Source organism: Molothrus aeneus, chromosome 21, assembly GCF_037042795.1.
Source record: "Molothrus aeneus isolate 106 chromosome 21, BPBGC_Maene_1.0, whole genome shotgun sequence".
Lineage (NCBI taxonomy): Eukaryota > Metazoa > Chordata > Aves > Passeriformes > Icteridae > Molothrus > Molothrus aeneus.
In genome coordinates this window covers 5779034-5793343 of record NC_089666.1, presented here as the reverse complement: position 1 = coordinate 5793343, position 14310 = coordinate 5779034, and the positions used below count along the sequence as shown (strand labels likewise).

Sequence of the window (14310 nt, the reverse complement as noted above, 5' to 3'; positions counted from 1 at the left end):
ACCAAACCAGAAATGGATGTCCCATCCCTGGAAGGCCAGCCTGGACAGAGCTTGGAGCAATCTGGGATAGTGGAAGGTGTCCCTGCCCGTGGATGTCCCTGGATGGGCTTTAAAGTCCCTCCCAGCCCAAACCAGTTTGGGATTCCATGAAGAGTTCATGACAAACCAGCTTGGTATCAACCCTACAAATCCTCCTCTCCTAAGAATCACTGATAGGGGATTTATTCCTGCATTATATAATTGTGGATTGTTTCTAAACTCTGCAGTAAATGTGTTTGTATGGAATTTATTTAAGCTACAATTAAATGTTAGGGGTAATAAATAAGAACATTTATTACACCAACAGTAGTAATTTCACAGGGTCATATTATCATATTAATTCATTTCTGCAGCAGCCCACGAAAACAGGTTGGCATGACTCATTTTGTGTTTGAAAAACCTGAGATGTTACGAATTTATTCATCGTGGGGAACAACTTTGAAACAGCTAGTTCTGAGAAAACAACTGAACTGTAGTAAATGAACTACAGAAATTCACACCTAGTTTTACTCAGGGTAGGTAAATTCTGGTACCACTAAACCAGAATTTAGTGGTCCTCTCCAAAAGCCATTAAAATAGAGCTCAACACTTACTAGTGGGGAGATCTATTCATGGTTTTTAAATCAGGAATAGTTTTGTTTATATTTTTACATCATACGTCCTTATGTTGTAATAATAATAATAATAATAATAATAATAATAATAATAATAATAATAATAATAATAATAATAATAATAATAAAGATTTGGGAAGATTTATTGTGTCTTATTGCCCACTCACACACAGCCTAATAATAAATAACCAAAATTGTAGAAATGTAAATAATTTGCAGCGAGCTGAGCGCTCTGAACAGGGAACTGGGATGGATTCCTGCAGGTGAGGAAGCCCAGAAGGACGGGCACCTGTTTGTGGGGCTAACAGGTGTGTGAGCCAGCAGGGCTTCCTCAGGAACCAGGACAAACCACGCTCAGCCAAGGCACACAGGGACACAGCCACGGGGACAGCATGGAAGCAGGCAGCAGCCAGAGAGGAGGCAGCACAGGGAGGAAACATTTTGATGGCAAAAAATGAGTGTTTTCCCTCATTGACCTCTGCAAACTTCACTCATGTGTCATGGTTTCCTTTCATTCTCGAACCTGTGCACATAAAAATGCTTGAAAACCACAGGTCACCACAGGTCACTGGGAGCTCTATTTAATTGTTCTAAATTATTTTCATTATTTTTAAAACCAGCTTTCAGAGACTCTTCTCCATGTTCCTTATTACTCAGTTATAGTTTCTTTCTTGCACCTCTTCACAACAGTTTTACCAAATGCAAAAAAAAACCAGTTTTACTGTTAAAAAGGAGATAAATCAAAGTTGTTTGCTATTATTAATCTCCTTTGTTGATAGTTGTAATTATTGTTTGTTTAGTGGACATTTAATCGACCTGAATCTGTGAAGATTCCCAGACTGCAGTGTGCTGTTAACTGACAGCATCCACTCTCTAAAGAGATTATTACTTGCCAAGGATTGATCTAAAAACCTGGCCCTGATGCTGCTGCAGCTGAAACTGAGATTAAACATTCATGTCAATATTCAATCCATCCTCTACCCCACAGAAGTAATGCTGGGATACCCTAGAATTTGAAATATAATATATAATACCATATTTTATATATAGTTCATATATTTTATATAAATGTATTTAATATATTTATATTATAATATATTGATATTATAATTGTATTATTATATAATTATATTTATATTAATATGTATAATTATATATTGATTTCTAATCTATTTATTATATGTATGAAATAACTATACTCATATACTTGCATACTATAAATACTAAATCAATAGGTTTTGAAAAGCGTCAGGACTATTTTTTTTTGGCATCTTGTCACTTTTGAGCATGTACTGAATGTAAACTTTAGTACAAAATGCTGCAGCCACGGAGCCTGAAGAATTTACTGATTCAGCCCCAAAAGAGATGCTGGAGAGACGCCCAGTGGTGCCCAAAGGCGGTACAGAAACTCGGAACAGCCTCGGGGCAGCGAATCCATGGAAAATGAATTATCATGGCTGGGGTTCGTGTATCAGTGTTTCTGTCCCACGGGAACAAACGCACCTCAGCACGCGTAGGGATGTTTGTGTCACCTCTTTTTCAACGTAATGAGTATTTCTTGTCTTCTACTGATTTTGATTCCTGGAGGTTCATGTTCTCGTTTAATAAAATACACCGAACTAGTTAAAACTTGAAATCCTTCAACAGCTTTCGCCTCATCCCGTGAGGGGACTCCGCTCGCTTCGGTTCGGTTCGACTCGGGCTCAACTCGGCCCATCTCGGTAGAGATGGGTTCGGGCTCGGCTGAGTTCGGCTTAGTTCGGTTCTGCTCGGGTTCGATTCGGCCCATCTCGATAGAGCACGGCTGGCGCTCGGCTGAGTTCGGCTGTACTCGGTTCGGCCCCGCCCTCGGCCGAGCCTCCCCACCCGCCGCCATCCCGCTATTGGTCGCGCGTCCACGCCCGCCCTAGAAGCCGCTCCCATTGGCTGCGCTAGCGCGGGGGGCGGGGCCTGGCGCTCCCCTCAGGGTAGCAGGGCGGGCCCGTTCGGCGGCGCGCGCCCCGTCCTGTCCCGCGCTCGGTCCGCGCCGGTACCGCCCGATCCCGCCCCGCCTCACAGGCCACACACACACCCCGACACCTCCCGCCTCTCCGCCGATACCGCCCCGCCCGCTCCCCGGGTCCCCTCACGGAGCGCGCACGCCACCCGCCGCCCCGGCCCCTCCCTTTCCCCCGGGGCCAATAGAGGGGCAGCACCGGGGCTGTGTCCCGCCCCTGAACCCCGGAAGCGGAAGGGGATCCCGGTGCCGCCGCCATATTGGTGTGTGGAGGGGCGGGAGCGGAAGGCAGGACCGGCCCGGTGGCCTGTGAGTACCGGGACCGACCGGGGCCGGAGCGGGGTGGGACCGGGAGCGGGCACTGCGCCTCCAGGCCGCCGGGCGCGGCGCTGACACCCGCGGGCGGCGGGCGGGGGCCTGGAGCGAGCGGCCCCTCCGGGAGCGCGGGGGCTGCTGCGGGCTCGGCGCTCCGGCCGCGGCCTCCCGGGGCTCGGTTCCCCCTTTGCCGGCCCCGCTCCGTGCCGAGGCAGCGCAGCCCCTCCCCGTTCATTGCGCCCGGGGCTGAGCGGTGCCCAGGCAAGGGGAAGTCCCCGCTTGCGGGCACAAGCGAGAAGCGCAGGTGCTGCTCGGCTGCTGTGGCAATGGATAAAATTAAACGCTGCCTTTTTTTAGTGTGAAAAACCCATCTGAGCGACCAATGGGATGTTTCCCCGTGGTTGTCCGTTCACCCAGTTCTTAATAAATCACCTTAGTGTGCTGCTGTCCAAAGACAGTTCCTCTATGAGATAAGGTAACCGGAATCAGTAATGTGTTTTTGCTAGTTACCTGCTTCATTTCTATTTTAAATTTAGGAAAAAGCTGTATTAGGAGCAGAGTAATTCTGTATCTCTGTGTGATGGTATGAGGATATTCTTACTGCCGGAGGTTCTGCTTTTCAGAACTCAGCGATCAGTGCTGTTTGTAATGAAATTACCATAACAATAGCGGTGAAAAGCATAATTGTTCAGGCCGTACCTTCGCTTACGTGGTGTTTTCTAGCGGAGAAAAATGCTGTAATACGGTTTCGTTTTAGGAGCAGCCTCAGTTCTGCTGGTACAAACGATTCTCTCGTTGGTTGTGTTAATGTTTGTGTGCCTGGTTGTGTTCAGCTCTGTGTTTGTCTGGTTGTGTTAACCTGTGTGTGTGTGTGCCTGGTTGTGTTCATTTCTCTGTGTGGGCTTTGTTCTGTTAACCTGTGTGTGTGTTTCTGGTTGTGTTCATTTCTGTGTGTGCCTAGTTGTGTTAATGTATGTGTGTGTGTGCCTGGTTGTGTTCAGCTCTGCTGTGTTCACCTCTCTGTGTGTGTCTGGTTGTCCTGGAGTGGCTGCAGGGCGGTCACAGCTCCTTGTGCTGGGCACTGAATCTGATGTTTCCCTTCAAAAAGGATGGAGAGAGGCTTTTCACAAGGGCCTGGAGTGAGAGGACAAGGGGGAGTGGCTTAAACCTTCCAGAGGGCAGGGTTCGATGGGATATTGGGAAGGAATTCTTCCCTGGGAGGGTGGGCAGGGCCTGGCACAGGGTGCCCAGAGCAGCTGGGGCTGCCCCTGGATCCCTGGCAGTGCCCAAGACCAGGCTGGATGGACATTGGAGCTCCCTGGGATAGTGGAAGGTGTCCCTGCCTGTGGTAGGGGTGGAATGGGATGATCTTTAAGGTCCCTCCCAACCCAAATCATTCTATGGTTCCATGATTATGAAAGAGAAATTGCAACTGTCTAGGTTTAATCATTCCCTTAAACCAACACAGCCCAGTGTTCTTAACTGTGAGCTGCCCTCAGAGCAGTGCCAGGGACTCCTGCCTTTGATGATTGTTCATTACAGGTGTTCCTCCAGCAGAGTTTTAATGTGATGAGAAATAATTACTCTAAATTCTAGCCTGGGTCTTGTGGTTAAGCTGAGAGGTTTCTCCTCAGTAGAACTGATTTATTTCTTGGTTTGCTTTGGAAGAACTGTGTGCATGATAAAAATCACACATAATCACACATATTGCAAAATTTTACACCATAACCCCTGCTCCAGCATGAAGCCTTCAGTAGCCTCACACACATGATTTTCCACTTGCTTGCACAGGGTAGCATTTACAGGATTGTCTTGTAAGGTCTGCCTGTAGCCCATGTTTGCTGTGAATGTATCTGTAGAATTAATTTTGACACTATGAGAGTTTTCATTGATCTCGGATAAATTATTCTGTGATTCAAATTAGTTGAATAACTTTTTGTTACAGCTTTATACTTCAGGACATTAAAAAATACCCCAAAATAAAGCTCCAAATGATGCTCAGCTGAGAATGCTGAACAATTTCTGCCCTGCAGAGAGTGGGGAGAAGAATAACTATTCCTTTTTGTCTTAATGGACAAGTGTGTAGAGTCTATGACTTTCTACTCGATTCTTTTCTTTTAGCTCTAGCTTGAATCAAAGTGGACTCAGCTGCTGAAGCCTCCTAATGAGTCCCCTTTGCTTTTGAGGTGTAACAGTGTAACAGGGCTCCTTTTTTTTCTACTTTCTAATTATTCCATAGGATGTAGTTTTCAGATGTTTACAGAAAAAACACACAGCTTTAAGGTTTTGTGCTTCCTCAGGTTGTCCTTGATCTTTAATTTTCTGCAGCAGTCTGTATTGCAGCATCTAAGACAATTTGCCTTTTTTTTTTTAATTTATGAATGTTTCATTCAGATTTGTTACCCTGTGAGGCTCTTGAGTAGGGCTGAGTGTACTCCCAGTATCCCAGAGTTACACAGTCCCTCCCACAGATGAGGATTCCAGGAAGTAGTGCCAGGGATTGCTCTTGGTGATGTGGCAAAATGTTTCTGCTTAGGATCCACTTTATTTGGCTTCTATCTCCAAGTGAGCTGTAAAACTCACTGATAAGAAAAATAAAGCTCTTCAATTGGTAGGCGAGGCATGAACTGAAAAATAATCCCCTTGAGTAATTTTATGTTTGAGTTCAGGCTCTTGGGCCTTTAACTGTACAGTTTTGCTCTTGTATAAAACTCTCCTGTCACTGCTCAGCTCTTGGTGTTCAAGAGACAGAGAAACTCATGGAATGGTTCCAGCATGGGCAGCATTTTGGGTTTGGTGCTCTGGCAGAGGCTGAAACCACTGGTGTGCAGAGTCCTGAGTTTATTTCTCCACTATGTAGTTACTCAGTATTTAAAATCCTAACCAGCCTTTTAAAAAAATCTCCTCACTGTGGTTTTGTTCTTTGCCTCTGGAGCCCGAGGTGGCAGGAGGGAGGTGCTGCCATCAGTTCATACCTCACTGCTCAGGGCTTGTACCTCAGCCTGTCCCTTAGCAAGGTGACAATGTCCAACTGGGCTGGTCCTCAATTTCCTCATGGACTTCTTTATTTCCTTCCCCAAAACACACTGGATCCTGTCTTGTCTTTGTAAATACCCTGTTCTTTGCTTTCTTGGACAAGGAATTTTCATTCATTTTGGCATGAATGTCCTCTCTTTAAAAATATTCAGAGTAATTTGTTTCAAACAGCCAAGCCAGGAGAATATTGTGTGTAAATGCTGGCTCAGAGGATGTGCTTTAAACCTCCCTGAGCTGAGATTTTGGATTTCAATGTTCCCTTGTCCCATGTTTTGTTTCCACAGCCACCATGTCAGAAGGGGACAGCATTGGGGAGTCTGTGCATGGAAAACCTTCCGTGGTCTATAGATTTTTCTCAAGACTTGGACAGGTTGGTTTTGTGAAGGATTTTTCTGACTCCTTTGGAATCAGATCTCACTGCAGCTTCTTGAACTCACTCCTTGTTGGCTGGGTTGTTGAAAAGCTAAAATCTATACAAAAGATTTCTTTTGAAGCCTTTAAAAATAGATAAATATCTATAATAAATGATTTACTGGTATATTTAATGGGCATATGTGTGGCATTGCACAGTGAAAATATGTTGTTACTGTCAGAAATGAGGAGTGAGTTCAGATTTAGTTTCAAATTCATCTTAACGGAAGCAACTTGCATAAAATACAGAAAATTTAAATTGCTTTACAAAATCCCCAAGCATTAGGGACTTTTTTCCTTTGTACAAATATAGAAGCTTGTAAGTACAGTTCTGTAATTTATTTGTAGTAAAGAATGAAAGTGTTTCATATTACTCTTTCCCAAAATACTCCTCCCAAATGCTTTCTTTTGTCCATACTACCCTCAAATAAGCTTTATCCATTGTGCATCAAGTATTTTACAGTATTTATTCATTTCTGTGCACTTTGTTTCCTCCAGATCTACCAGTCCTGGTTAGACAAATCCACCCCCTACACTGCAGTGCGATGGATTGTAACGCTGGGGCTGAGCTTTATCTACATGATTAGAGTTTATTTACTGCAGGTGAGAGGACTGCATTTGATGCTGAAGTAGTTCCAGGTATTGTTGCTGGTCTAAATTGGATTCTAGGAGTGCTTTTGAAGTGTGCTGTTACTTTAGAATCAGGTGTGCACATGGCAGAAGGTAAATTGTGGAGTCTGAAGAGAGAACACATCCTGTGGGTGTGGAAGCTGCTGATAGAGAAAAATGTGTGAACACTTGAGGATATTAATCTGAATTCACAAAATAAATCTCTGGAAACTGTTGTAATTAAGTTTTTCCTTTGATCTCAAAGCTGTTTAACAACATGCTCAGAGCCAGGGGTTCCTTTCTGTCATGAAAACCATGAGGAATGGTTTTGTCAACATTTCTCTCCCTGCAGGCAGGGGCAGACTGTTCCCCACTAATCAGATGTTTCTGTTCCATGCCAGTCTGCAGTTCAGTTAAGAACTTGGGAGCTGTTTTTCCCAAAAATTGAAGATTACAGAATTTGAAACCTTTACAGGTCATCGTAGTAGGAACATTTCAGACCCTGAGACTGCAAAGATAATTAAAAAAGGGATGGTTTTATGCTTTTTACTACTTTTGAAGTCCACATCCTGAACATAGAGAACCTGGATGCTAGACCATGGTTTCATGTTGAATCTGTCACTACATGAGAGATTTGCTCTCCTGTCATGTTCTAAAACTTGTTTTGATGATTGAGAATCGATATTTTTACAAGCCCAGAAACCTTTCAGTTAATATGAGGACATAGAAAAGCTTCTCAAGGAAGCACAAACCCAGCTTGTTTAATCTTGTTAAAAAATCAGTATCAGAGAATGATTTTCAGGAGGATTTTAGCCTTGTCTGTTCCTCCCTGTGCAGGGTTGGTACATTGTGACATATGCCTTGGGAATCTACCACCTCAACCTCTTCATAGCTTTCCTGTCGCCAAAGGTAGACCCCTCTCTAATGGAAGATTCAGGTATGGGAAAAGTTCCTTTTTACCAGAATTTCAAACTCGGTCAAATTTCCAGCCCCTTTTGTCTGATACTGTAGTGGAAAGATAATGCAGTTTTAGCACTACATTGTATTTTTTAGACCTGAAAAAAAAAAATCGATACAACTTAACATCAAGAGTTGCTATAAAATTTGTCCATTTTCATGGGACTTGAATATATTCCATGTTGTATTAGTTTTCTGTGTTTTAAAAGGAGGTTTATGTGACTTAGGTTCTATCTTTAGTAACTCAATGGCCTGGCATTCCTAGTCCCTATTTTCTTTAAATGAATCCATGTTAAGTTTATTTTAAGGAATCTATATGAACTTAGATTAAATCAGCAACTCTTAACTGGGATCTGCATGTGACAATGGAAATTGGGTGTGGTTTTGTTTTGTGACTTTTATTTTTTTAAGATAAAAAGTTAAAAAACCCCTGGAGTCTGCATAGTGTAAAAAACTACTGTGAGGAGGTTTGTGGTTTGGTTTCTTTTCTGTTATTTTTAGATGATGGTCCTTCCTTACCTACAAGGCAAAATGAAGAATTTCGGCCTTTCATTAGAAGGCTCCCAGAATTCAAATTCTGGTGAGTGGATCTGCCTGTGTTCTGTTTTTGAAAAATACAAATATCTGCATGACACTAATGGTAACTGGGCTTGAAGGATTAATTGTTACTATTATTTTTCAGGCATTCTGCCACTAAAGGAATCCTGGTTGCTATGGCTTGTACCTTTTTTGAGGCTTTCAACGTTCCTGTGTTTTGGCCAATCCTTGTGATGTACTTCATTATGCTATTTTGTATCACTATGAAGAGGCAAATCAAGGTAATTTGGCAACAGGGAATTTGTGATGTCAGGATTTACAGCATTGCTTCAAACTGGCCATCCAGTGGAGCCCTTCAATGTGGGTTAAATGTGCTGCACACACTTATTTTACTGGAGGAACTTCAATAATTAATACTTGAACATTAATTGTGGGGCATGTTTTACAAAACTTTATTCTTTTTCCAAAAGGTTTTGACTTTAGAGTGCAGTGTCAGGGTTTTATGCAGGTTCTCATCCACTTCCTGTGGCTATTTTGGATGCAGAGGTGTTGAACCATCTCTGGTGGGTGAAAAGGGAAGTTCTCACAGGTGGTGTGAGGAAGTAGAAAAGAGAAAGGGAAAGAACATAGGCAAGTGATTCAGAGCATTTTAACAAATTTCTTAAGGTTTGTTGGCATTTTTTTAAAAATCCACCTTATTTTTTCCTCAGACATTCAGAATTTTGGGCATGTACTGTGATTGAAAGTGGTAAATTAAAGTTGAAAGGGCAGTAAATAATTAGTACCTCTGTGCTCTCTCCAGTTTCCCGTGGTTCCCCAATCAGTAATCTTCACTGTAGTGTACAATTTGTTGGGTAACACAAAATCTGAGATTTATAAACTGCTCTCATACTCCTGTTTAGATTTCAACTGCTGTAGGATTAGCTTTTTCATTACCTGTACTAAGAACTCTCTTTCTGGAGGACTCAGTAATTTACAGTGTGTATTAGAAACCATTTTTTCTGAATATTACATATCCTTCTTGTCTCAACAACTGCTGTTTTCTCTTTGCAGCACATGATAAAGTACAGATATATACCCTTCACACATGGCAAGAGGAAATACAAAGGGAAAGAGGATGTGGGGAAGACCTTTGCTAGCTAGGAAGAAGCAATCAACCTGTTGACCAATTCTACTGCTCACTAAAGGAACGATTTTGAGCCATTGTAACAATGCCTTTTTTCTTCATAAAAGTGATTAACAGAGTGGTGACAAAGCAGTTGAATTTTCATTTTATGAGGATCTTGCTATTTTTATCTGAAATATCAGATTCTCAAGGAAACTGGCATTCTAACCAAATTGCATTGAGTTTATTCTCTTTTGTAAGAAGTTGGAGAAACTTTGGATAATCCCATGGGTTTGGGATAATGTATTTCTTTCAAGATCCGTTGCACTGGAGAGGTTAATGGCCTAGAGTTGGATATTTTTACATAGTTCTCCTGCTCAACATCACCCTGAAGTGCTGTGCACATCTGTGGAGGAAAGTGTAAGCTGGCACACGTGATGCTGTTTTCTGCTTCATGGCCGTGTGCTGTTTTCATAGAAAAATTCAGTAGACCTAAATTAGATGCAGAACTTAAGCCAGTTTCCTAAATGCATGGTATTACTGAGTTATAACCAAACAAGTATAGATAGGAATAAGAAATTACTAAATTATGGGGTTTGCAGTAGGGCAAAAATACTCATTTAGCTTCTAAAGCAACTCGTTTGTGTTGGGTTTTAATGCCAGTTTCACTGTTCCATCTCCCAGCAGATGCTAAAATTGGGCTCTTTCTGATGACTCAGAACTTTGTTCAAACTCTATTACAATTTCCTTTGAGGACCTGGAATTATAAAAATATATATTTTAATTGTTATTGGTTGGAGTTTCTTTCATACGTAATGGTTTCTTCAATAATTGAAGTTGGCTTCATGCAGCCCCACAGGACGTACCCAAACTGGCCAGAACAGACAGTCATGGGGGTTTTAACACAGATTTTCTTTTTTTATGGGGGGGAAGAAAAATGAAAGATAAATGGACCTGCATGTAAACTTTTTCATGTGATACAACTACAGTTTTATTAAGTGACTTTTTAATTCCAAAATTTATTAAAAGACAGTGTTCCCCTTTACTTGTTCTCTATCTTTATATACATCTCCTGATCTAACACTATTTATGACTCCTTTTCATTAATGGTTGCCCTCACTTTACCTCCATGCACTGCCTTTTTCAGCTCTTCAGGGATCATTCACCTGAGTTAAGCATGGTTTAGAACCCCATTTTTAATATGGTCAGGAGCTACATCAGAAGAGAAAGAATGTAGAGAAAGAACATAGTCCATATTGAAGATAGAAGAAAGAATGTAGAGAAAGAACATAGTCCATATTGAAGATAGAAGAAAGAATGTAGAGAAAGAACATAGTCCATATTGAAGATAGAAGCAAAAATAGCTTTATTCTGTCACACAGGAATGTAGTACCACCTTGCACAGGCAGTTTCCAGTTTAATAAAGGCTTTTCTTGGACCAGCCCAAGTATGAGGAGACAGAAGAGGTTTCCTTTACATTTGGTAGTGCCGTAGGTAGATGAGTTTCTGAGGATGGAACTTCTCTCTGCACAGTGGACATTCTGCCTACAGAAAGAAAAAGGAATAGATGGACATATTGAATAGTTGTATTTAAAAAAATCTGAATAGAAAACTCCTTAGCTACTTTCAGAAAATAATTTTTCAGTCTCAGCTGTGGTACAAGCTCCCCTGAGCTGGCCCAGTGTGAAGTACTGAGCTCACCCATGTGATTGTCACTGTATTCACACAGCTCCACAGTGCTGGTGAGCTCTGTGTACTCACCCTGGTGCTGCACCAGGCCGTGATGCACTCCCAGCAGAAGAGGTGCCCACAGGGGGTGGCTGTGCTGTGCCTCCTCTCCTCCAGGCACAGTGTGCAGCGTGACTGGCGCCCGGCCGCCGCCTCCTTGCTCCTGCTTCTAATTAACACAGGCACGTTGGGGTTAATTGTGTTAATTGCACTCACTCTGCTCGGCAGAAATACTGGGTAATACATCCTGGGGTAAAACCTGTGCTCAAGTATCAGCCCTTTTCATGGAGGTCTCAAAAACACCAAAGGATGAAGTCCAAGACATGCACAAACCAGCAAATAATTACTTGTGCTAATTAATGAAGTGTTTACATCAGACTGTAACCTGAATTGGGGTGTCACTCCTGTGCTGCCCCTGTTCATTCCCACCTCTTTCCCAGGAGTCAAGAACCACCTCTTTCTTACTTCTGGTGGGTGAGGTTGCGGTGCAGCCTCCACTCCTGCCTTGCTCTCTGCTTCTGTTTGAAGCTGTACATCTGAACTCCAATGGTCAGCAGAAGGTGGAAGAGGGAAATTATTCCAAGAAACTTGTAACTTGATCTGATACTCTGATCCTCTCCTTGCAATCCTCCAAAATGCAGCTAGAGAATTCACAGAAAGAGAGATGTTTTGTTACTGTGGTTTTTGGAAACTGTTCTCTCCCTCCCCATCTGCAGGAGACTTAATTTGGGATTCTCATAATCTCAAAAAAATTGACATTTTAGGACTTCTCAACCAGCTGTCTCTCAGGAGGTGTAATCACCTTCAGCCAGGCTGGACTTAGCTGCTGTCTGCCCATAAAAATTGCAGCTTTAATTGGTTTGGTTTTCTTGTGTATCTCTGAGCAAACAAACACCTCTTTCCTGCACTGATGCTGGGAATTGTTGAGAACTCTTTTGTCTGTACATATTTCTGATGTTTTTTTGTAAAGATACAAAATTGTCTTCATATAGAAAAGTGCTACCTAAATGTATACTGAGTGTTGTTCAAAACAGTATTTCCCATGGATTTATCAAGTCCCCTCTCACTTCTAATGTGTTTGTGGCAGACAGACTGAAGTTACACAATAGCTTCATACATAGAATATGTATGAACATCACACATAGAATATGTATGAACATCAATAAACATTGATGTTTATTACCTGTAACCTCTTGTCTGCAGGGACTCACCCTTTTGCTCTGCAACAACAACCAAACTCCTTATCCCTTTTATACACACAGCACCCAAGAGGCCAAAATCCTGCAGTGGACACATCTTGAACCAAAACCACTTACATATGAGATGCCTGTGACCCTTTTGGACAGGTGATAGAAGGTGCCCTGGATGTAGAAGACTGCCAGGTGGAGCCGGTGCAGCAGGGGGATGGATTGTATGAGGACATCCACGACCTGGGAGGTTCTTCTCTTCTGCTGCTCACTGAGCTGCCCAACCTGCTTCCGAATCCAGCTGCGGATGAAGCTCCTGCTGGGAAAGCCAAGTGCTGGGGGGTTCTCTGGGCTCCTGGATTCCTCAGCCTCCACCTGCAGCTCGTGTTGCAGGTGCAGCAGTGCCTTTTCCAGGCAGTAGGGCACCACGGTGTGCAGGGAAATGAAGAGGGCCCGACGAAGGAAAGAAGGCACCTTCTTCTTGCTCGGGTCAACCTGAATGATGTTCACATACTCTTCTCCCAGGGTCTGATAACCTAAACAATGTGTGCAACAGAAAACAGGGTGAGAGGCCAACTGCAGGGTCATTCTGGATGTGCTGAGCAGTGGGGACAGCCTGTTCAGGCTCTGGAATGTCAAAATAGGGTTTTTTTTGTTGAATTAAGATAAGAGTCATGATGACATCCATTATCTGCAGTTTTAGGCTTGAAGCAGGGATACTTTTCATGGTATCCCTGATTTTAAAAAATTCCTATTCCTGCTATTCCTGCTTTTAAAAAATTGCTTTTAGAAGAACATCTATCTGTGTGTTTGAACCCAACCCCAACAATTTCGTGGCTTCATATTTACCAGTAGGCATTTATCCAAACCAAACCAAGCCCCAGGCTGGTAAGAACAGACTGCTGTTGGGCAGTCTCAGGTGGTGATCACCAGCACTGACCCCTCAGCTTTCAGATGTTGGCAGAAATGATAAAAAGCGATAAATGACAGAGCAGGTTACCTGACAGCGTGGTGAGCACGAAATAAGCCACATCGGAGAGCAGCTCCACCTCCCTCCTCCACGCCAGCCACGGCCGGGCACCTGCGGGACGGGGCTGTCACTGCACCAGGTCCGTGCTGGGCCGAGCCCTCCCGGTCCCCTCCGACCCCCATCCAGAGCCGCTGTGCCGGCGGATCCCGGAACACCCGCGAGGGCTCGGGATGGATCCAATCCCCCCTCAGGCATTACCCGCCAGTCCCCTCAGCGCCGTGCCGGCCCCGCTGCGCAGCCCGGCCCGGTACAGCTCGTCCTTCTGCCCGCAGCGCACCAGCCGCGCCGGGCCCGCCGCCGCCGCCATGGCGGGCGGAGGGACACGGGGCCTCAGGCGGCGCCGTGGTACCGGTAGCGGCGGAGCACCCGCCGGCCGCGCAGGGATATCCCGTCAGTGAGGGGCGGGAAAAGGGGCGGGAAACGCCTCCCTACCCTGAGGGGGAGAAATGGGCGGGAAAAGGGGCGGGACGAGTGAGAAAAGGGTTGGAAAAAGTGCCGTGAGGGGAGGGAATGGGAGGGAAAGGAGGGAAAAGGGGTGGGAAAAGGGGCGGGAAGAGCCTGAGGGGAGGGAAGAGCTGTGAGGGGTGGGGCGGAAAAAGGGGCAGGAAAAGGGGCGGGAAAAGGTGTGAGGGGTGGGAAAAGGGGCGAGGAAATGGACAGTGAGAGGCGGAAAAAGGGGCGGGAAGGGGCGGGGAAAGGGGCGGGAAGGGGCGGGGAAAGGGGAGGGAAAAGGAACGGGAAGGAGC

General features: G+C 44.3%; 2 protein-coding genes across 4 annotated transcripts; one reads left to right on the top strand and one right to left on the bottom strand.

Annotated features, from left to right (window-relative positions):
• Positions 1 to 2846: 2846 nt before the first annotated feature.
• On the top strand, positions 2847 to 10664 carry RER1 (retention in endoplasmic reticulum sorting receptor 1). 2 transcript variants are annotated; one of them, XM_066563997.1, is made up of 8 exons: positions 2888 to 2958; positions 3322 to 3439; positions 6285 to 6370; positions 6910 to 7014; positions 7858 to 7957; positions 8479 to 8557; positions 8660 to 8795; positions 9568 to 10664. In XM_066563997.1, the coding sequence occupies exons 3-8, from the start codon at positions 6290 to 6292 to the stop codon at positions 9655 to 9657; spliced, it is 591 nt and encodes a 196-aa protein (XP_066420094.1). In that variant the 5' UTR covers positions 2888 to 2958; positions 3322 to 3439; positions 6285 to 6289; the 3' UTR covers positions 9658 to 10664. The 2 variants fall into 2 exon arrangements, with proteins under 2 accessions (XP_066420093.1, XP_066420094.1); XM_066563996.1 differs by lacking the exon at positions 3322 to 3439 and having other exon boundaries at positions 2847 to 2958.
• A 297-nt stretch (positions 10665 to 10961) lies between these two features.
• On the bottom strand, positions 10962 to 13952 carry PEX10 (peroxisomal biogenesis factor 10). 2 transcript variants are annotated; one of them, XM_066563995.1, is made up of 6 exons: positions 13763 to 13952; positions 13535 to 13615; positions 12664 to 13070; positions 11813 to 11988; positions 11381 to 11513; positions 10962 to 11164 (listed from the first exon to the last, which is right to left on the bottom strand). In XM_066563995.1, the coding sequence occupies exons 1-6, from the start codon at positions 13869 to 13871 to the stop codon at positions 11093 to 11095; spliced, it is 978 nt and encodes a 325-aa protein (XP_066420092.1). In that variant the 5' UTR covers positions 13872 to 13952; the 3' UTR covers positions 10962 to 11092. The 2 variants fall into 2 exon arrangements, with proteins under 2 accessions (XP_066420092.1, XP_066420091.1); XM_066563994.1 differs by having other exon boundaries at positions 11381 to 11516; positions 13763 to 13950.
• Positions 13953 to 14310: the final 358 nt, after the last annotated feature.